At 43.3% G+C, this 18,466-nt stretch overlaps 1 protein-coding gene across 1 annotated transcript; it reads left to right on the top strand.

Moving 5' to 3' along the window:
• Positions 1-295: 295 nt before the first annotated feature.
• On the top strand, positions 296-18,170 carry E2F7 (E2F transcription factor 7). Its single transcript, XM_075155084.1, has 12 exons — positions 296-376; positions 3,674-3,949; positions 5,909-6,077; positions 8,554-8,838; positions 9,505-9,663; positions 10,741-10,878; positions 11,722-11,916; positions 12,553-12,637; positions 13,246-13,765; positions 14,617-14,887; positions 16,114-16,538; positions 17,893-18,170. Exons 1-12 carry the CDS (start codon positions 296-298, stop codon positions 18,067-18,069), a joined length of 2,781 nt encoding a protein of 926 aa, XP_075011185.1. The 3' UTR covers positions 18,070-18,170.
• Positions 18,171-18,466: the final 296 nt, after the last annotated feature.

The raw sequence follows: 18,466 nt of genomic DNA, 5'->3' as shown, positions 1-18,466 counted from the left end.
CCCCGGCGGGCCGCGCCTGATTGGCCGGATTGTAAAGCGATGTCTGAGGGCGCCTGGCGGGAGCGGCAGAGCCCTGCGCCCCCCGCCCGCCGGGCCCCCCGCCCGCCGCCGAGGTGAGGGCGCGGAGCCTCCCGCCGCCGCCGCAGGGGCCGGGGCGGCCGCCCGCCCCCCTCCCCGGGAGCGTAGCCCCGAGCTGCTGCGCTCCCCTCGCGTCCCGCCGGGTACGGGAGCGCTGCCCCGGGGCGGGAGCGGCGCCTCTTAAGGGCCGGGCTAAAAGCGGCTTCTCGCTTTGCAGATGGAGGTGAGCGTCCTGGCGCTGCGGGACCTGGCGAGCGGCCGGCCGGGGCGGCGGGGCCGCGCGGAGGCGGCCCAGAAGGTGAGCGGGCGCGGGGGGCGGCGAGGGGCCCGGCTGTCCCCGGCGCCGCGAGGTGCCCTCACACGTTACTCCGCCTCTCCGGTGCGGAGCATCACGCCGGGCCGGGCGCAGCGCGCAGCGCCGGGGGGGCGGCTGGGACTGCAGCGGGTTTGGCCACCCCGCCGGCCGGAGCCAGTTGGGGCCGCGGCGCCCCAGCCCCGTGCAAGCCCCGGCAGGCTTGGAGGCGGGTCGTGCCAGGCGTGTGGCCCCGGATTGTGTCCCTCTCGCTCCCCGTGGCGGTATTTGGGGTGCTGCCCATGGGACCACCGCACCTGGTCTGCACAGCAGCATCTTACCTGTCGGCACTTGGAGCATAGGGGTGGCCGGCGCTACCGTTAACATTAAAAAAAGCCAATCCAGTAAAACAATCGTGGGTCATACCACCGTTGTCAGTAAGCAAAGTGATTACACTTTGGTATTATTACCAGGGAAACAGTTTTTAGCTTTCACTTGGTAAGTAAAACTCATTAGGCGATCTCAGGCAACCCAGTGGCTACCGTTGGGTAAGGTGGAGGAGGCTTTTGTACACTCACCGTTCAAAAGCTAACCGACACCGGGCCTGACATGATATGGAGTAATATAGTCCTGTTACTTAGCAGCAGTCTGAGCATGCTGATGTACATGTCCGCTATGCTTGCCTTCTGGCCTGTATCCATGCAGTGGTGTTCCCAGGTATAGAGGCTAAACAGTGCCACTCAGCAAGAGACAAGCTCATCATTCCCCTCCTGTCCCACCAGCCAGGAGACAGGATATCTAGCCTCAGGCATACCTTGCTCCGTAACGTCTCCTGAACTAAACCTGATTCATGTCCATGCTCAAACTGAGTCCTCCAAAAATCACATAGTTCTTGTTAGACTCGGCTCCTATTATCTCAGGGATTTCTTTCAATTCCTGCTTACATATTAAGTTCATTAAGCCAGCCTTTCATGTCCTCTTGCATTTGTAAGCCATCTCTGCTTGCATCAGGGTGAATATCATACTTCTATCAACTGCCCTTGCGGTTTTGTGGAATACAGCTAGGAGTTCATAGGGCATGGCAGCTACTGAAGAAAAAAAAAAAAGGGGGGGGGGGTAAAAGCATTTCTTACCTTAGTATGCAATTGTGACATTCAGGAAATAAAGATCTGAAAGGTTGATAGTAGATGTGTGCTTCTCATGTAGTGCCACTACTTTTTTCATTGTGATATTTGCACAAACATGAAAATTTGAGGTAGTGGAACAAGCAGGTTGCTTCAGCTGCCCTCACTGCAGTTCCATTAGCACCAGCCATAGTGAACAGGAACTTGACGGGAAGGTAGACTTTCTCCTTTACAGATTAAGTGTTGATTCACTGCCAAATGTGAAATTGCAAGAATATATTGAGTGCCAACACTATGTGAACATATATTCCAACAAGTACCATGGCCTCGAAATTGACCCCTATTTATCACAGTGTAGTAAGTTACAACTGGCTAACTGTTAATTGTAAAAGGAGATATATTTATGACATCCTTTTGGGTAATTCATAGGTGAATGTATGCAGGAGTGATCTTCATCAGTGCTCAGAGCCCAATGCTTTTGATGTGCCAAATTTGTTTCCAGTGTGAATACTACAGAACTGCTCCTAGTAAAAGCCAGCTCTGTTTGTTACTAGCCTTCTTTCTGCTTTCTAGCTGGACTGTACCTGTTAAGATGATATTTGGAAACACCTATTTAAATACCTATATCAGCTAGTGATAGCGGAATTGCTCCAAACAAAAGGCAAAACTTAACCTGGGAAAGTTCTTACAGCTAACCAATAGTAACTTAACATTTTCTTTCAGGCTTGGAATTCAGGCTTCAGAATTGGACTTCCTGCAGCACAAAATAAAATACATAATAACGATATCCAGCCTCAAAGTTGTCATGTTAGTTTTTTAAAACTCATTTTGAAAAAAAAAATGAAGCCGTAATCTTAGTATGAGCAAGAAGGCTTGCTCAGTTTGAGACCAACACCAAAAAAGCCACAGCTAGACTGAAGAGCAAACAACTTCAAGCCTGACTTACAGTTTAAAAGCAGTTTGCTGTCGTTCCAAAGGCTTCACTCGCAATTCCAGCAAGTTATAAGCTCTGCTAGCTTTCTGATGACAACTTGTCCACACCACTTTCTCTCTCTCACTTCACTCAAGATGCATACAATCATGTCAAAGGACTAAATCTAGAAACCACTGAGCAATATTAGCTAGAGTTCCAAAAAACACAGTATCGTGTTTGTAGGGTATGAAGCAGAATTAAGTGATAGCTGGATGATCTAAGAAAAGAACATTGATCTCCCTGGGCAAAAAGAAACAGTACAACTTTCTGCATGGGCATTTCTGGAAGTCCTGTTTTGTGCCAGGTTTAGGATACTTGGACCTCAATTTTTTATATCCTGCAAAGAAAGCCAGTATGGCATCTTGTCTACATCATTCCTTTAGTCTTCATGAGCTATTTGCACTAACAGGTTAGAGTGAAGTAGTGTCTCTTGTTGCTCAAAACCAGATCTCTCAGCTCAAGGATACCATTGATGCTTTCTTCAGTCAGTCCCTTGAAATTAGTTGATCTGTGGTGATAATTCTTGGAGTAAGAGGAAGGGGTAATATTGGACCCAAAGATGAAATATGAAAAAAGTTTGATTGCAGCTGGGGACTGGAGGGAGTTGAGCTTCATTCAAAGAATGATAAAAATCAGCTGATGAATTAGACTTTTTCTTCTAGCAGCTCTTAGCTGTAGTCATGGAATAGTTATGGAGATTTTCTTTGCTGTTTTGAGCAGCAGATAGTGCAGATGCAAAGCTTGCTTCACTTGCACATGAAGTTACATCCACTTCAGTCTGATATTTTATGACAGTCTGAGCTGCATACCTGGCTTTTCATTGGGGACCTTTCAAGCAGAACAACGTGTTTTCTTGCTAAGTGTAATGTGACCAATGCATTATTTCAGTTTCAATCCGATTTAGTGATTTATGTTCGTGGGCAATGCTATCTTGTAATAACAGTCAGAGTTTAAAAGCCTGACAGGCCACAAGTTTGACTGGTTAACCTCAGGTTCTGTAATTCAGGGCAGTATCTCATATATACTGCCTCCAGTACAGTAGCATGTAGAATATTTTACCACTTCCAACAAATGCAGAAAAACTGTGCTAAATATAGCTATGAGTGCCAAGGCATGAGTCACTACAATTACCTTCGTAAGAACAGTGAAATTGATTGTTGGACTGTTTTCTTTCCTGTTGTGTCTCAAGAACTTTGTTTTTAATAGGAAAACATATTTGATCGATCCAGGATGGCCCCAAAGACTCCCATTAAGAATGAACCAGTTGATTTATCAAGGCAAAAAGGCTGCACCCCGGAAAGAAATCCAATTACACCTGTTAAGCTCGTTGACAGACCTCAGCCTGATCCCTGGACCCCCACTGCTAACCTGAAGATGCTTGTTAGTGCTGCTAGCCCTGACATGAGGGACAGGGAAAAGAAGAAAGAGCTCTTCAGACCCATAGAAAACAGTGAGCAGAGTGACACACCTGATTCGTTACAGGTGAGACTCAGAACACAATTACCTTATGTTCAGTTAGTACTCAGACCTTCCTTAAGTTTTGCCTCAGTTTTCTTCCAACTGGTCCTTTGCTCCCTATGGAAAACCGCAGAATTGTAAAACATTCCCAAGGACAGTTGCCTACACAGCACTGGCTGAGCAGTAGGACTTTCAAAGACCATAAGTAACTGTCTTATCAGTAACTGACCCGAGACCCCTCAAGAGCCTGAATATTACTTAAAAGGACAGTGAAGGAAGTAGAGCTTAAATGTGCCATTTTCCCCAACTTAAGTACTTCTGACTACTGCTGTTTTCTGAACCGCCTTAGAAAGAAAATTGCCAGATCATTTTAAACAGACAGGCAGCGTTTTCAAAAGTAATTTGACAATGGTGAGGGCATATTTTTCAACATACTTTTGAAATCTTATACCTTGTCCATAACAGGCCTGCAGAGTGGTCAGTTAAAACCTTTCTCCCCCTTTCCACCCCAGCCCCCAAACTAGTAGTCAGACGGCATGGTCAAGTGTTTGGAAGATTTTTACTTGTAAAGATTCAGGCAATGTGGGGGCTGATCCCTGTCCCACTTTAGGAAGTCCATCCATGGAGAGGATGACATCACGTTGTAATAAGCATCATTACGACAAAGTTTTCTTCCTTCAGACTTTTTTTTGTTCCAATCACTGCTTTCCTTCTCCTGGATTATTTCTTGTAGAATATCCTTCCTTGGTGATTTCAGTGAGAGGAAGATAGTTCTGGGCTCCTCCTACTGAGAGGCATCATTTGATAGGTACAGATCACTCTATAAGTGTAGATTTTACAGCATCTACAGTGACAGTAGTCTGAAAAATTCTCCAGTTTAGATAGTCATAAAGGAACAAACAGTTCTCTAAAGACAATTCCTAGGATAGCTTCCAGTAAGTAAAAAATAGTCAATGTTAAAGGTTAGTTCATTACCACTCCAAGCCTGCTAAGATCATATAGCATTTTTGGGGTGGCTACTATAAAGGGTTCAAATATTTTCTAGTTAGTAATACTTAAACTCAACCATTTTCTCCACACGGAAAGTTAACTTACGAAAGATGTAAGAGTGTTACTGTAAAAGTATTGCTATTTCCATACCATATAAAACTCAAAGAATTCAATCAGAGCAACAGCCTGCTACAAGGTCACTTCGTCACAACCAGCAAAGGACAGTTAAGATCTCATAAGCAAGGAAACTTGGGTTTCAACAGCTGCCACCATTCTCACCTTTTCTTTGCCAGAGGGCAAGGGGTTTTTTTTGCCCTCCTTTTTTCCATTGTTCTCATTTTGTAATAAATAAATATATCTCTTCATACATTCTTCCCATCACAGTTTTGTTGTTTTTTTTCCCCTGCAGGGACAGAAGGACCATATTCAGGCCATCCTACAGAGTTCACTTAAGCTAACAGCTTGGCTAAGTTTAAGGTTCAGAGACCGAGTGGTGCCTTTTGTAGTCTCTTAGTATCATGCCCCCCCCCCCAACCCCTGGTTTCTTAAAGTTATAAAGGCACTGTAAAGGGCAGTAAAATCCCTTGAAAGAGGAACTCTTTGATGGCTTGTACATCTTCTGGTTTATTAGATCCAGAGGTGTTTGAGGGAATATTCCTCCTCCTTTCAAAAAGAAATATTCCTTCCAAGTAGGATCTTACCATCTGCTAGTCTTGGGTGTTTGGTCTTACTGTTCTGTTTCCTTATGCGTAACCATTATTTTATGATCTCGCAGATAAGAGTTTTTCTGTAAATATCTTTTGTGATGAATTAAAAAGAGCTTGCAAGCAGAAGTGTGTCACCCAAGTGCTCTGTGCTTGCAAGGAGTCCATGTTTTTTTTGCTTATTAGAAAGTCTGAGCTTAAATATTGCTAACATCTGAAATACGCCTCACTTGGCTATGCCTCGCTTCTAAAGCTCTGCACTAAAGGGTTAACATTTATTTTTTAACAGTATGATATGGTAGACGACAGCACGGTTGATGAATTTGAAAAACAGAGGCCCAGCAGAAAACAGAAAAGCTTAGGACTCTTGTGCCAAAAGTTTCTAGCTCGCTATCCAAGTTATCCATTGTCAACAGAAAAAACTACTATTTCTTTGGATGAAGTGGCTTCAATTCTCGGTATGTATACCTGCAAAAATGGGGTAGCTGATCACCTGGGGTAACTCGACAGGAGGGCCTTCAAAAGATCATCCTTTTACAGAGTACATTCAAGGTCTGCCTTTCCCTGTGTCTGAATGCTCTTCTAATCATACTAATCAAGAGTTGAAAATGTCTAATATTCCTAAGTGTCTTTACTGCTTGGTAATGCTACCATTTTGAAATCTGCTTTCTGACAGTACTTTTTACTAGACAGATCTATCCTCCAGCTGTTTACCAACTCTGTTGCTTTCTTAAATTTTCAATTTGCTGAAGACTGAAGGAGTTATGAGTTACAAATCTTCTGAAGGAGGACTTATAAACAACAAATTTTGTCAAAATGGAACGTTTGGGGAAACAATTGCAAACTAGTAAATGCAAGAAATCAGTTGGGTTTACTGCCTGACTTCAGTAACGTGCCTGACATTGTACCTTCCAAGATCTCATGATTCACCAAGATTATCTTGGCTTTAAATATTGTCTTGTGAGGGGAGGTTACCAGGACACCTGAAGGAGTAGAATGAGAAAATGTATTGTATTGAGGTGGCAAGAAGGTATCGAGTAGCCTATTTGTTGGGTCTGCTGTTAGGTTTGGTCTTAGTTAAAAGATTAATGAAGTATCTGAGAGAAGTAATAAAACTTGGGAGAGAGGACTTAGCCAGGTCACACCAATAACAAAAAGATCCAGGTCCTTGGAGAGGTGGTCTTTTCGCCAGGAAGAGCTTTACAAAATTGGACTTAAACTAAATAAATATTGTATCTACATTTAGAATTCAGGTATTTAACAGAAAAGAGGTAGCAAAAATGAAATATGTCTGTTTTGGGAAGAAAGAAGAGTGATGTCCTCTGTGACTCTGGTAAGAAAGTCCTTGAAATACTCATTTATTTGCCTTGGTAATGGGAAGTGGAAATAGGAGAGAATTCAGATGAAGTAAATAGTTAAATAAATTACTTTTTAAATGAATTGGTCTTTTAGATTTTGCAGTTACTCCTTTCTGTGTTTGCATGAGATGCTTGTGCTCCAACCTTGTACAGCTGAACATGAGTAGTGCTTTATTCTGTGTTGGGAGTGGCGTTACCTTGCTTTCGTAAATACGAGAAACTTTGTTTTAAAACTTGCTGTTGGGAATTTTACCTCACAGAAGGGGGTATGTTTGTTCTTCTCCCTTTGGTTTTCACTTCCTTGCTTGCCTTGCTTCAGAGTATCCACTTGCTTCAGGGACCACAAAATTATTCACTGCTGATGTTGCTGCTCTCTGTATAACACAAGATGGTTGTAATACAGCTTTTGCTACAAATGTATATTGCTTTGTTCACTGGAGACCTATGGAAAGACCACAAAGGGGGCTATGGTGCTGGTGCCTGTAAGACACCAGCATATGCATAGCCCTCTTGTTTTTCTGGAGTATATTTCACTCCAAGATCACCACGTACTTGGAAATACTCATGAATTGTTTATCCTAATATCCATTTGAGGCTGGTAAGAATTATCCGTATTCTCCAGATGGGTAAACAGATGCATCAAGGCCTTGCCTTCCGCAGGGAAGTCTTTCAAAACCTTTCCCCTTGGCTAGCACTTGTTCTGCTCAGCTGATGTTAACCGCTATGGGATTTCTGGTGCAGATAATGCCACTAGCGTGTAGTGCACTGTATTATATATAACAGCCATGCTTCAAACAGCACTGCACGCGAGTACTCAGGACAGTGAGCAGAGCCACTGGCCTGTTCATATTCAGTCCCCAACCTTGCTTACGTCAGTCAGGCTGAACCCAAGTTGGACATATTTCATAGATTTCCCGTTGGTGCAGACCCAGCCAGCACCGAGGACTCGTTTCTGCTGCATTTGGGATCAGTGAGTCTCATTCTCCACTGCTTTGCACCTTGTGAAGCTTTTGATGCTCCTTTGCTTGGTACGTGCTTAGCAAGTAATTGTGCCATTGCAAATGCAAGTGGAGGACCACACTCCCACTGGTTCCTGTAGGAGTGGGCTTTTATATCTGCCCTGCGTCAGTGCCAGGCTCAGATCATCTCCTGTCCTCTGTTACACACAGGCTTGTGTACAGGTCTGTGTCTGAGCTCTGAAACTCTCTGACAAGAAGGGCCAAAGTGCTCTGAAAACCTCAGGGCAGTCTGGGTAAGTCTGAGTGAGTGGGGCTGGGCAGACTGCAATCAGTTCTTCTAAACACAGTGTAGATGCTTTAAGCTGAAGGCATGGCTGGGCAGGCAGTTAACAAAATAGACAAACAACGTCATACCATGGGGCTTGCTATACATAAGTCAGTTCTTAATTGTGCAAATTTGGATGGATCTAATGTAATGTGTCCAGGTGAACAGTGAAAAATGTGTTGTGAACGCTTAGTATTAGAGAACAGCCTGTTCTCTGTTCCGCTTCTGCTGAAGAGCACATTAAAACTAGATGACGATCTATGTCTTTTTTATTCCCCCCCACTTAAAACAGGAGTTGAGCGGAGACGAATTTATGATATAGTGAATGTCCTGGAGTCATTGCACTTGGTTAGCCGTGTGGCCAAGAACCAGTACTGTTGGCATGGCCGGCACAACCTAAGTCAGACTCTGAAAACACTTCAGGAAGCAGGAGAGCTGCAGTATGGAGAGCTAATGACCTTCTTCCAGCACAAGGAGCAGGACTTGGAATACAAATTTGGAGAACGGAAAAAGGAAACTACTCCAGATTGTCAAGACAGACCATTACTGGACCTTTCAGAACCAGATTGCACCTCTGGTAAGATAACTAATGTGTGTGCTGTGATACACAGACACAAGTCTTTTTCTCCAGTTTATTATGTGACTTTTTCCCTTGCTTTGCTTTTAAATTAAATAATAAAAAATTATTCTTTGCAAAAAAGTGCTGAATTCACCACAGAGGTGACAGAATTCTTCCTTGTATCCTGTCCCTAGCATAGGTCTGAGGACGGATTTTTCTCTCTGTCCTACAGACTGGCAGAAGCTTCTGCCAGGCACTCCAGTTCTTCTTTCCCCGCCTGTACCTGACAGTAAATGTTTTATCCTGACAGAAGGTGCTATCTTCCATTTGTCCACTGTTTGCATGCTGCCCATATAACACATAGTGTTTTAAGTTACAAAGTCCATTGGAGTCACAAAATTATAGTGGTGCAAAACTGTGTAACATAACATAGAATCGTCTTTAGAATCTGACTTTCTAAAAACTATTTCTGCAAGGTTTAATTTTTATTGCCTTTTGAAGAGACTTCTGTCTGCATTACTTAGTTATTTGCTGCCTTTCAAAAGATTCCTGCTTCCCGACAAGGAAATACTTTACCCCTTGTGTGTGAGACCCACCCCTAGGTGTGTGAGAAACCTACTTGCTAGTTTTCTGGCTGTGATGGATGACATATGCTAAGAGGCTTGGGTATTATTTGTAACACAGCATCTGCAAACAGCAGAAAGGACAAGTCCTTGCGGATTATGAGCCAAAAGTTTGTCATGCTGTTCCTTGTCTCCAAGACCAAGATAGTCACTCTGGACATCGCAGCAAAGATACTGATAGAAGAAACGCAGGATACAGTGGACCACAGCAAATTTAAAAGTAAGCTGGCTGTTGAGAGACGAATCAATTGGTCAGTGAGTAAAGAAAACAGGGGCATGTTTTGACTGACACCAGTAGGTAACGGCAAGAGCAGGTCAGGAATCTTTTGCTGAAGTATGTTTTGGGGTCTTTTTAATTGCAAACACCAGTTTGTGAAAACAGAGCTTGGGGTGGGGAAAAGTCAATTTGACAATTATCTCCAAGTTTCAGCTTCAGAATGAAGAAAAATCTTTTTTTTTTGTTTGGATTTTTTTTCGTACTTTAACCCTGTTTCCTGTACCATTCTGAATGACGTTTCAGAACTTATTGAAATGAAACATGTTGTTTAATTTAATGGAATTAATTTTCTTCTCTGCAGAAATGTCTTCTCCCTTTCACCCCAGAAATCTTTCACAGCTGGATGGCACAGTTTGCTTTTCAGTTAGTGGGGATTGGTACTTAGATCCCTTGGACAACATGGAAAAACTCAGCATTAGTAAATAATTCTTCTAAAATAAAGACTTTTCTTTTAAGTCTTTAAAATACTTTTAAAATAAAGTACTTGCTCTTCAGTCTTAAAATTCTACCCCAAATACCGGGAGGAATGTGAGAAGTTTAGCTGGACAACCTGTGGGTATTATATTCAGCTCAAATATGTTATTTATTGGAGTCACAGAGATTTTTCTAAGAGTGTTACATTTTTAAGATGATAAATATGTGTCCTCTTGTGATCAGCTGTGCACTCGTGCCTCTTGTCCCCAAGTGCTTGTCTTTACCCCATGTGAAGGTAGCTGCCTCTTCTGGGCAAGCTGATGATGTAATCACTTCCTAACCCATTTCGATCAAAATGAGGTAGGTGAGCTTAACCCTGAGCAGCTAAGAATGGATGAGCAGCTCAGATATGAAGAAGCAGTGACAAGCAGGTGGGAGCTGGCATGGCAGGCTTTATAGGAGGTGGCTTAAGTCCATCCCAATTTGATTTTACCCACCTCATCTATGAAAGCTGTGGTGATATTCTGGAATGAAATTACCATGTAAATACGTACTGTATGCATTGTAAACATGACTGTCTTGACTATTTCTGCCCTTTCTTGTTAGCAAAGGTACGAAGACTGTATGATATTGCCAATGTTCTCACCAGCCTAGGCTTGATCAAGAAAGTTCATGTCACGGAGGAACGAGGACGCAAACCAGCCTTCAAGTGGATTGGGCCTGTGGAATTCCCTGGAAAAAATGGTAATTTGTGTAGCTCGCATCTCCTTTCTTTTTGTTTTGACAATCCCTTCCCAAGAGGTAATAAGTTGTTTTCCATGTGTAGAGAATGGCTCGGCATTCATTGTCCACCCTGTGATTATTAACTGCTGGCCTGCCCAACATTTGCCCTTGTTAGACTTTATGCTCGAGGGCTGGAGCTGTGGAGGGATGTTGAAGGATACTGTGTCTTGCTGGTATTTTTACACCGACTTACATAACTGTATGAATAACGGTATGAATTGTAGAGCAATGGCAGAAAATGGCTACATCTCCAAATCTGGGTCCACAGCTTTTCTGGGTTGCAAAATTTCAAATGACAAAATAATTGTGTCATAACTAGACAGTCAATTATTGTCTTTGTAAGGGGACTTACCAAGGTAGAACAGGGCTGTTCTTGCATACGTCCCGTGGAACAAAAGGTTTTTCTGCAAAGAAGGAGGCGGTGGGCTAGAGCATCTCTGTAAGCTGCTGATTCCTGGCTAGCAGCCAGAGCAAAGGAAAGCTCTTTGCTAATGTATTTGGGTCAGGCCAGTGCCAGGACCAAGTAAAAGTGAAGGATAGTGTTAATGCCATCTTAGTACCCTTTCTCCTTGGGTGCGCACACTAGAGTGTAGCTGCTGCTGCGGCTGCCATGGAATGGAAAGGAGGGAAGCCCTTATCTTGTCTATCAGTGCTTACTGAGCTTAGGTCTGCTTCAGTGTTGTGGGATTTGGGATGGTATAGAGGTTACCTCTTCTCTTATGGCCAAGTTCAGTAACACGGCAGAAGCCTAAATGATGAGCTGTGTTCCCTGAAGGACTGTTGTACAAAATTATGTTCCTACAGGTGAGCCGAGAGGGCATAGCCCAACATCTGATCCTCTGCCAGGGACGCAGAGGGGAGCCTCTGCCCCTTATCAGATCTGTGCTACTGGAAAGCAAAGGTTTACACGTCATGCTTCATTTAACAGCACACAGTCTTATGAAGGGACCAGAAGGAAGGTCAGTTCTGAGCCCAGCAGCCCACATCAAGAGAGGCAAGGTAACTACTAAGGAAGCATGTTCTTTTGTATCCCATTGGATCTGCCCAAATGCCACCAATTTAAGGCACTTGATTGGGTGAATCAGCCTAATTAAATATGTGAATTACCCTTGGGAGGTGCCTATATTCCTACTTCCATGTGATGAGACTTCTGTTTTGGACCCTCCAACAAGTGCCTGAAATTAGATGAGATGAATCTGGGCCATACTGCCTTGAATCTGCAGTTTGTCTTCTAGTAAATGTTTCTATTCTCCACTAACTGCAACTATACTACAGTTTCTTCTGTTAAAATTTGGTATAGATAAAGAAAGATTCTTTAGCCACAAAAGCTTGCTTTATTTTATGGTTCCTAATATAGTGGAGTTTACTGTAACAATCTAATGGATAGCTGTTAAAACAGATAAAGCAATTACAGGGCTTTTTACAGTTCCCTGCTATAGGAAATGATGATGTCGAGCACCTCTCTGGTGGGACTGAGAGTTCTGAGTGTCTTGCAGGTTCTGGCTCTAGGTGATTAGTGAATGTTATAAAAATGTGCCAGGATAGAAAAATTATATCAATTATTTTATATGGCCAGTATCAAAATATGGTTGGTAAACCTACCTGTTATTATTGAATGCTCCTTTGTTCTTTCAGCCTGTATTGTGAATTCAGATGAATATTGCTCCAAAATGATAAATCTAGCAGCTGTCTGCAGGCAGAAAATAGAGGAAGATACTAGGTAGGTTGGTCTTAACTCCTGCCCAGTTTCAGCTTTGTGCTTGTCGTGTTTAGTTCAAGGCTAGATTCCATTGATGGGACTGAGATAGAAAATTGCCAGACTCTCGTTATTACTATTTTAATGCTGATAGGTCTCAGCATGGCTTTTGTTTTTTTTCATGGCCAATTTATAGCCACTTGTACTTGTACCAATGTTGTCCTTTAGCTTCAGTAGTTCTTCATCTCATGTGTGTTTATATAGGTCATCCCTGCCTCCTTTGACCTGTTTTCTAGGTAGGCTGAGCAAATCATGATTCCATGGAAGAGCCTCTCTGTCGTATCAGTGGGTGTTCTCTACACCTATCCTAATCTGAATTCATTTGTGAATGATTTACTCTAGTCAAGTGCAACCGAAAGCATTATTGTTCTACCAAAAAACTGATAAGTCTGCTTCTGTGTAATTAGAAATAATAAAGAGTGAGCCTCCTTGTAAACTGTGTAAAAGTAGTGATTTGCCGGGGGGATTTTTCCACATTTATGTCCAACAATGTACCTGTTTGCTTTTAAGGATAAAATAGGGGTTTAATTTTGGACTAAATGTTTTTCCTCTTTTTATTACCTTTTTTTTAGGAATAAAGCTTGTGCCACAGAAACGATATTAAATTCAGCAAGGAACCCAAGCATAACCTCACCTCTGTCCCTTCTTCCAGTTCCTGGGGACTCTGATTTTTGTGTTAACCCATTGCCTCAGGCAGTTTTCCCTGTGGTTCAGGCAGATATGCCAAGCCTTTCGCTGCCAAATGGCATCAGCAGCCAAGCTCTACATCCTTCCATGCCAGCAGCCTCCAAAACAGAAAATGGAAAACCTACCTTGCTCCCCAACCAACCCTTCCTGTGCTTCCCCTCTTCGTCCCTTTTTATGTTGTGTGGCGGTCTTCAGGAAAATAACTTGAGGGAGACGCTGCCCACCACAGGAGACGCAGGAAACAGGAGGGCAGAAGCTCAGGCCGCCGTACCTCCAGCTGCCTGCCAGAAACGCAGCTCCCATAAGTGTGCATCGCCCTCTGCACCTGTAGATGATGAAGAGCCAGCTGCTAAAAAGCAGACCATGGAACAGAGCGATGTGCCCCTCTCACTTGTAGTACCCAAGGTAAAGAAGTGAATTTCATTATCACTTAGGCTTCCTGTTAGTGAGGAAAGACTTTTACCCAAGACAGTGTTTTCAGAAGTGAAAATCCACTACACCGCTCTTGTTACAGATACAAATGCTGCCTCCCACATGGTAATAAAATTGTAAGGGTGCTGTGTCAGGAAGTATAGGCATTAAGTGGGAGATGTTTTCACAGTACCAGGGGAAAATGGACTGTGATTGCTTTGCATAGTGAAATGATGGTCAGCTGTTCTTTGTAATCAGTGTCCTGATCATTGTCTTCAACAAAACAGCCTGCCAGAGGTTATCTTTCCCCTGTTAACTTGGGCTTTCCCAGACAGCAGCAGCATTGCTTACTCCACTGAGCTACAGCAAATGTGATTTGTGCTTTCCCCCTACTCTAGCCTGTCTCCCTCTCTCTCATGCCCAGTGTTGCCCACAGCAGGCTGGTGAGAGACAAGATGTTGAAGGTGAAGTGCATCTATCTCACAGTTTTCTTAACTACTGAAAATGGGGGTCAGGCTCAAGGTCGTATCAGTGTTTGAATATAAGCCGTTTGAAAGAGGTGTTTTTCCGTATCAATAAAGAGAAATGAATCCCCAAGTTCAGGTATTTCTTATCTAGTGTCTCCAAGTACTGAAAGTGAACTACAGCACAGGGCTTAGGCATCGCTAATACTGCTCTTCAAACCCTCAAACAAAATTTTTAACTTGGGGACTTGCTAATGAGTTTTTGTGCTGCCCCTTTGCACAGGTACACATTTTACTCTGTAGCTGAGGAAAGTGCATGAGAGACATTGTACTGTGTTATTTCAGTTTGGACTCATCATTTTCTTTTTTGTTTTTTCTTAGAAGCCTTTTGAGTCACCCAAGGCAGAATCTACCCCAGGAAGTGGCTGTACATCTGCTGAACATCTAGAAGCTTTTCATCTTGACCTCGCAAGTCCTGCTGCTCCAGAGGCTGCAGACAAGGAGTCTACTAAGCCTTTAGATTCTCAGGAGCAAGAAAAATGGTCTCAGAATAAAGACCCTGATAAGCCCTCTCCAGGAAAAGAGCACATCTCTAAAGAAAATGCCAATCAACCTTTCCTACCACAGTATCTTTATGTTCAGCCTACTGCTGGTAAGGACAGCCATGAGATCTAGAGGCACTCAAACTTCTGCATCTGTTCACTGAGCTGTTCAAATAGGGAGACCTACAGATAGGTGAATAAGTCTATATTTGACACAAAAACTGTCAGCAGTTCTCTGTAGTAGTTTAATAGCTCTGAGTTCTCTTGACTCCAAATGAACTGTTGCTTCTCTGAAAATACAGGCATTTTCCTGAGGTACCCCAATATTAATAGAGATGAATACTGTGGGATTTGCATCTTGAATTATGTGCAGCAAAAAAGGCACCTATCCAGCATTCAAAACTCTGAGGAGCTGGAAGTCTGGGTTTGGCAGTAAGGCAGCCAGAATAGTGCAAGAGCATCCCCCTGAGTGGGTGAATTTAGTCATCTATGAACTTTGTACTCTCTTGTCAGGTGCGTCATCGGGATAACCCCACAAAAGCTGAGGCACTGGGAGTGTAGCCAGGCCTGCTCGTAGGACACAGCAGGGATGGGGAGGAAGTAGCTGAAAATACTACAAGAGGATTTCCTGTCCACCGTTTTCCATGCCTGTATTTGTGTGGAGTGGAAGAGTGTTTTGTGGGAACGTGTGGCAGATTTCCATGACTACTGCTTTAATATTTGATTCATTTGTGGCACAGAGTGGGGCCTATGGGATTTCACTTATAGGATGGAGACGCTCAGTTTGAAAATGTTGATCCTGTTATTTTGCAAGGTCAGACAAACTGGGAACTGGAGCAGCTTCTGTTTCAAAACAGTATTGCAGCCATTCTTGAAAAATTAGCGCCTTTGGGATATATATTTGTGGGTTTTTTCCTTTTTTTTTTTCCCTTATTAAAATCAATGCATATGTTTTCATATAGCAGAGGATATGATTCCTGTTAGTGAAAAAAGAGTTTGTTTAGCCAAGATATTGCTTGTAACTGAAGTTAGAAGCAGAAAACAGCAAGTTGTGTTGTTGGCACTTAATATGAACAAAGTAAATGGATGCAGATATAGTGAACAGGCAGTAGGGGGAGAGATGGAGGAAGGTAAGGAAAGGGAGCTTGACAGAAGAGTCACAGGTTTGTGACGGTTTTGTTCCTTCTTTTTTCTTCTCTTTGTCACCGTTTTCTTCCTGGGCAGCCTGTCTTTTTCTCTGTGGTCATCCTTCTTTCCTGTTGTAGATGAAGTTATAATAGCTTAATTCCAATTTGTCAACTCTATTAATGCCTTGCTTTTTCTCTCTTTGGTTTAGGATTAAGCAGTTTTAATTTCCTGTTCTCTGCAAACCAAGCCCCTGGTGCTATCAGCCTGGCTGCGAGCCAGTTACCTTCTCTGAGCGTCCCCTGTGTCGTGGTGCCGTCAGCAGCCTTGGCTTCCTTCCCTCTCATCTGTTCTCCCACAATCACCAGTCCTCTTTCCCCAGTTCCTGATGGTTCCTTCTCAGCTGCCGCCTCCATGAATTTCAGTATGTCTGGCCTGGCATCAACAACGCCTGTTTTCATAGGTACCACAGCAGTGGTTACCCCCAAGGTCTCACCCGCGCCTCCGGTGGATCCCCAGCAACCAGCTCACCCCGCTCTGCACCTGAGTCCCATGCTTGCACAGTCTTGCGGTGCTGTTAAACTGGACTCCCCCGTGTGTATGGGGCATCCGGTGACCCTTCTGAAGCTGCAGCAGGTAAGAGTGAAAGGTGGTTGAGTGACGATGAAACAGCGGCGCCAAGTCAGTGGGACCGAAGGCAGCTTGCGCTGCAGGCTGGTGCCGGTGTGTCAGAGTGTAAGTTGGCACGCTGGGAGCTCGTGTCTTCCACTTAGTTTGCGTGTCCGTCTGTAGTGGTGGCAACGCTTGGGACAGTGTTAAAGACATAGCCCAGCATAGCACGTCTAGCCCTGAACGGTGAACTGGTGAGTTTTAAAAATCTCAGAGGAATTTTAAAATCATTAAAATCTTAATCTTTAAAAATCTTGCAGGAATAGAGAAAAAAAATAAGTTACAGGGTTTTTTTTTCCCTAGAAATCCAAGTCAGTATTTTTTCCCCATTTGACACAATCATTGTGTGTTATGCAATGGCTACAGAAACACGTTAGGTGGACAGGAGGATCGTTTGTTATAATTCAGGAGTCAGCTGGCTGCAACACTTCTCAGGCAGTAGTTTCCTGGGTTACCTTCTCACACCCGTTCTGATCTCTCTTCACTAAATAATGGAAATGTAATAGCAGCATCAGAACTGGGGGAAAACAATGATTCTTGTGGGTTTTGTTGACCTTTTTTGTAAAGATATGTTTAAAAAATCTACCATAGAAACAGACATTTTGAGTAAAAAAAGAAATTCAAAAGTGAAGAAGGACTCATATATCCAAAGTACAATGAGTGATGTAAAGCAGTCATGTCACACTGGGTTACCTGGGTCTTTACAACTATTAGCAGTGACGTTTTGGCACTACTTTAGGTTACATTCTTAAATCTGTGATTTGTTTTCCTCTTGTCTAATGCAGCGACAAATAGATTGAACTTTTTGAAGCTTTATGAATGTTACTTTATGTTTATCTTGTTCGAGGTTTAGACTTGTTGGCAGCCAATCTGATTACAGATACTAGCATTAGAGGTTACAGTAGAGTGGCACTTAAAACAGAAGTGGCCAGGGTTTAGGAGACTAATTTTAGATCTGCTTTGATGCTAACAAATAACAAACGTGAGTAAAACATCAAGGAAGTGAAAGAGCCATTTAAGCTAAAGGGCAAGATTGGCATAAGAATGAATGAGTATGACCTAGTCATGAATACATTTAAGTTGGAAATGAGATAGAGGCTTTCAGCTTCCAGCAATGATGTACTGGCAGACAGTTCCAGAACAAAAAGCAGGGGCAAAGCCCGTAGCTTTTCATGTGGAGCTTCTGAAAGGATGTGTGACATGGTTCCCTATAGTAGCAGGGTACAGGGCTTAATGTCTACAAGCTGTCTTCTGTTTGCGTGCTTGCATGTAAGCTTTGAGAAAACCCTACTGAATCACTTCTGTTTTGTTTCACAAATAGCCTTCATCAACTCCCCTCACTCCCAAGAGCATTCGTCCTGCACGTCATGAGGCATTTTTCAAAACTCCTGGAAGTCTTGGAGACCTCGTTGCATGGAAGAAAAATGACGGCAATCAGACTAGAAATGCCAGCTCTGTGCAGAGGAGACTGGAAATCTCTAGTACCAGCCCCGACTAACTCCACTCATTGCAAAGGGTGGGCAGATTGTCCTAGGACCCTGTATCGATTACAAGAGAACAAACTCTTACCTGGTAAGAAGAGCACGTTAAAATGGCATGCTCCCCCGCTACCTATTCACCTACCGGTTCTGTTAACCAAATCATCTACTGAAAACCTTTTACTGAATTGTTCCTTCAGTACTGATTTGAATTCAGATGCTGTGCTTCACACAGCCTTGTGGGCATCAAATTGTATTTGGGGTTTTAATTTGGAAAACTCTCTTTACTGCTGTGAAGAGATGTGAACAGATTTCCTTGGAGTCCCCAGGGGTTCTTTATTCATGGTTTTAAGTGAGATGTCTAGCACTTATCTGGGGCAAGCATTTTTTTTTGCATGTACTCTACTTACCCTGAGT

This window comes from Calonectris borealis, chromosome 1, assembly GCF_964195595.1.
Source record: "Calonectris borealis chromosome 1, bCalBor7.hap1.2, whole genome shotgun sequence".
NCBI lineage: Eukaryota > Metazoa > Chordata > Aves > Procellariiformes > Procellariidae > Calonectris > Calonectris borealis.
This window is presented reverse-complemented; position numbering and strand designations above follow the sequence as displayed.

What these genes read in the sequence shown, in the direction of transcription:
- E2F7 (XM_075155084.1), top strand. Translation starts at nt 296, where the DNA reads ATGGAGGTGAGCGTCCTGGCGCTGCGGGACCTGGCGAGCGGCCGGCCG. An exon ending in GGACCACAGCAAATTTAAAA is followed by an intron (nt 9,664 to 10,740) that starts GTAAGCTGGCTG and finishes CTTTCTTGTTAG; the next exon opens with CAAAGGTACGAAGACTGTAT. An exon ending in AAAATAGAGGAAGATACTAG is followed by an intron (nt 12,638 to 13,245) that starts GTAGGTTGGTCT and finishes CCTTTTTTTTAG; the next exon opens with GAATAAAGCTTGTGCCACAG.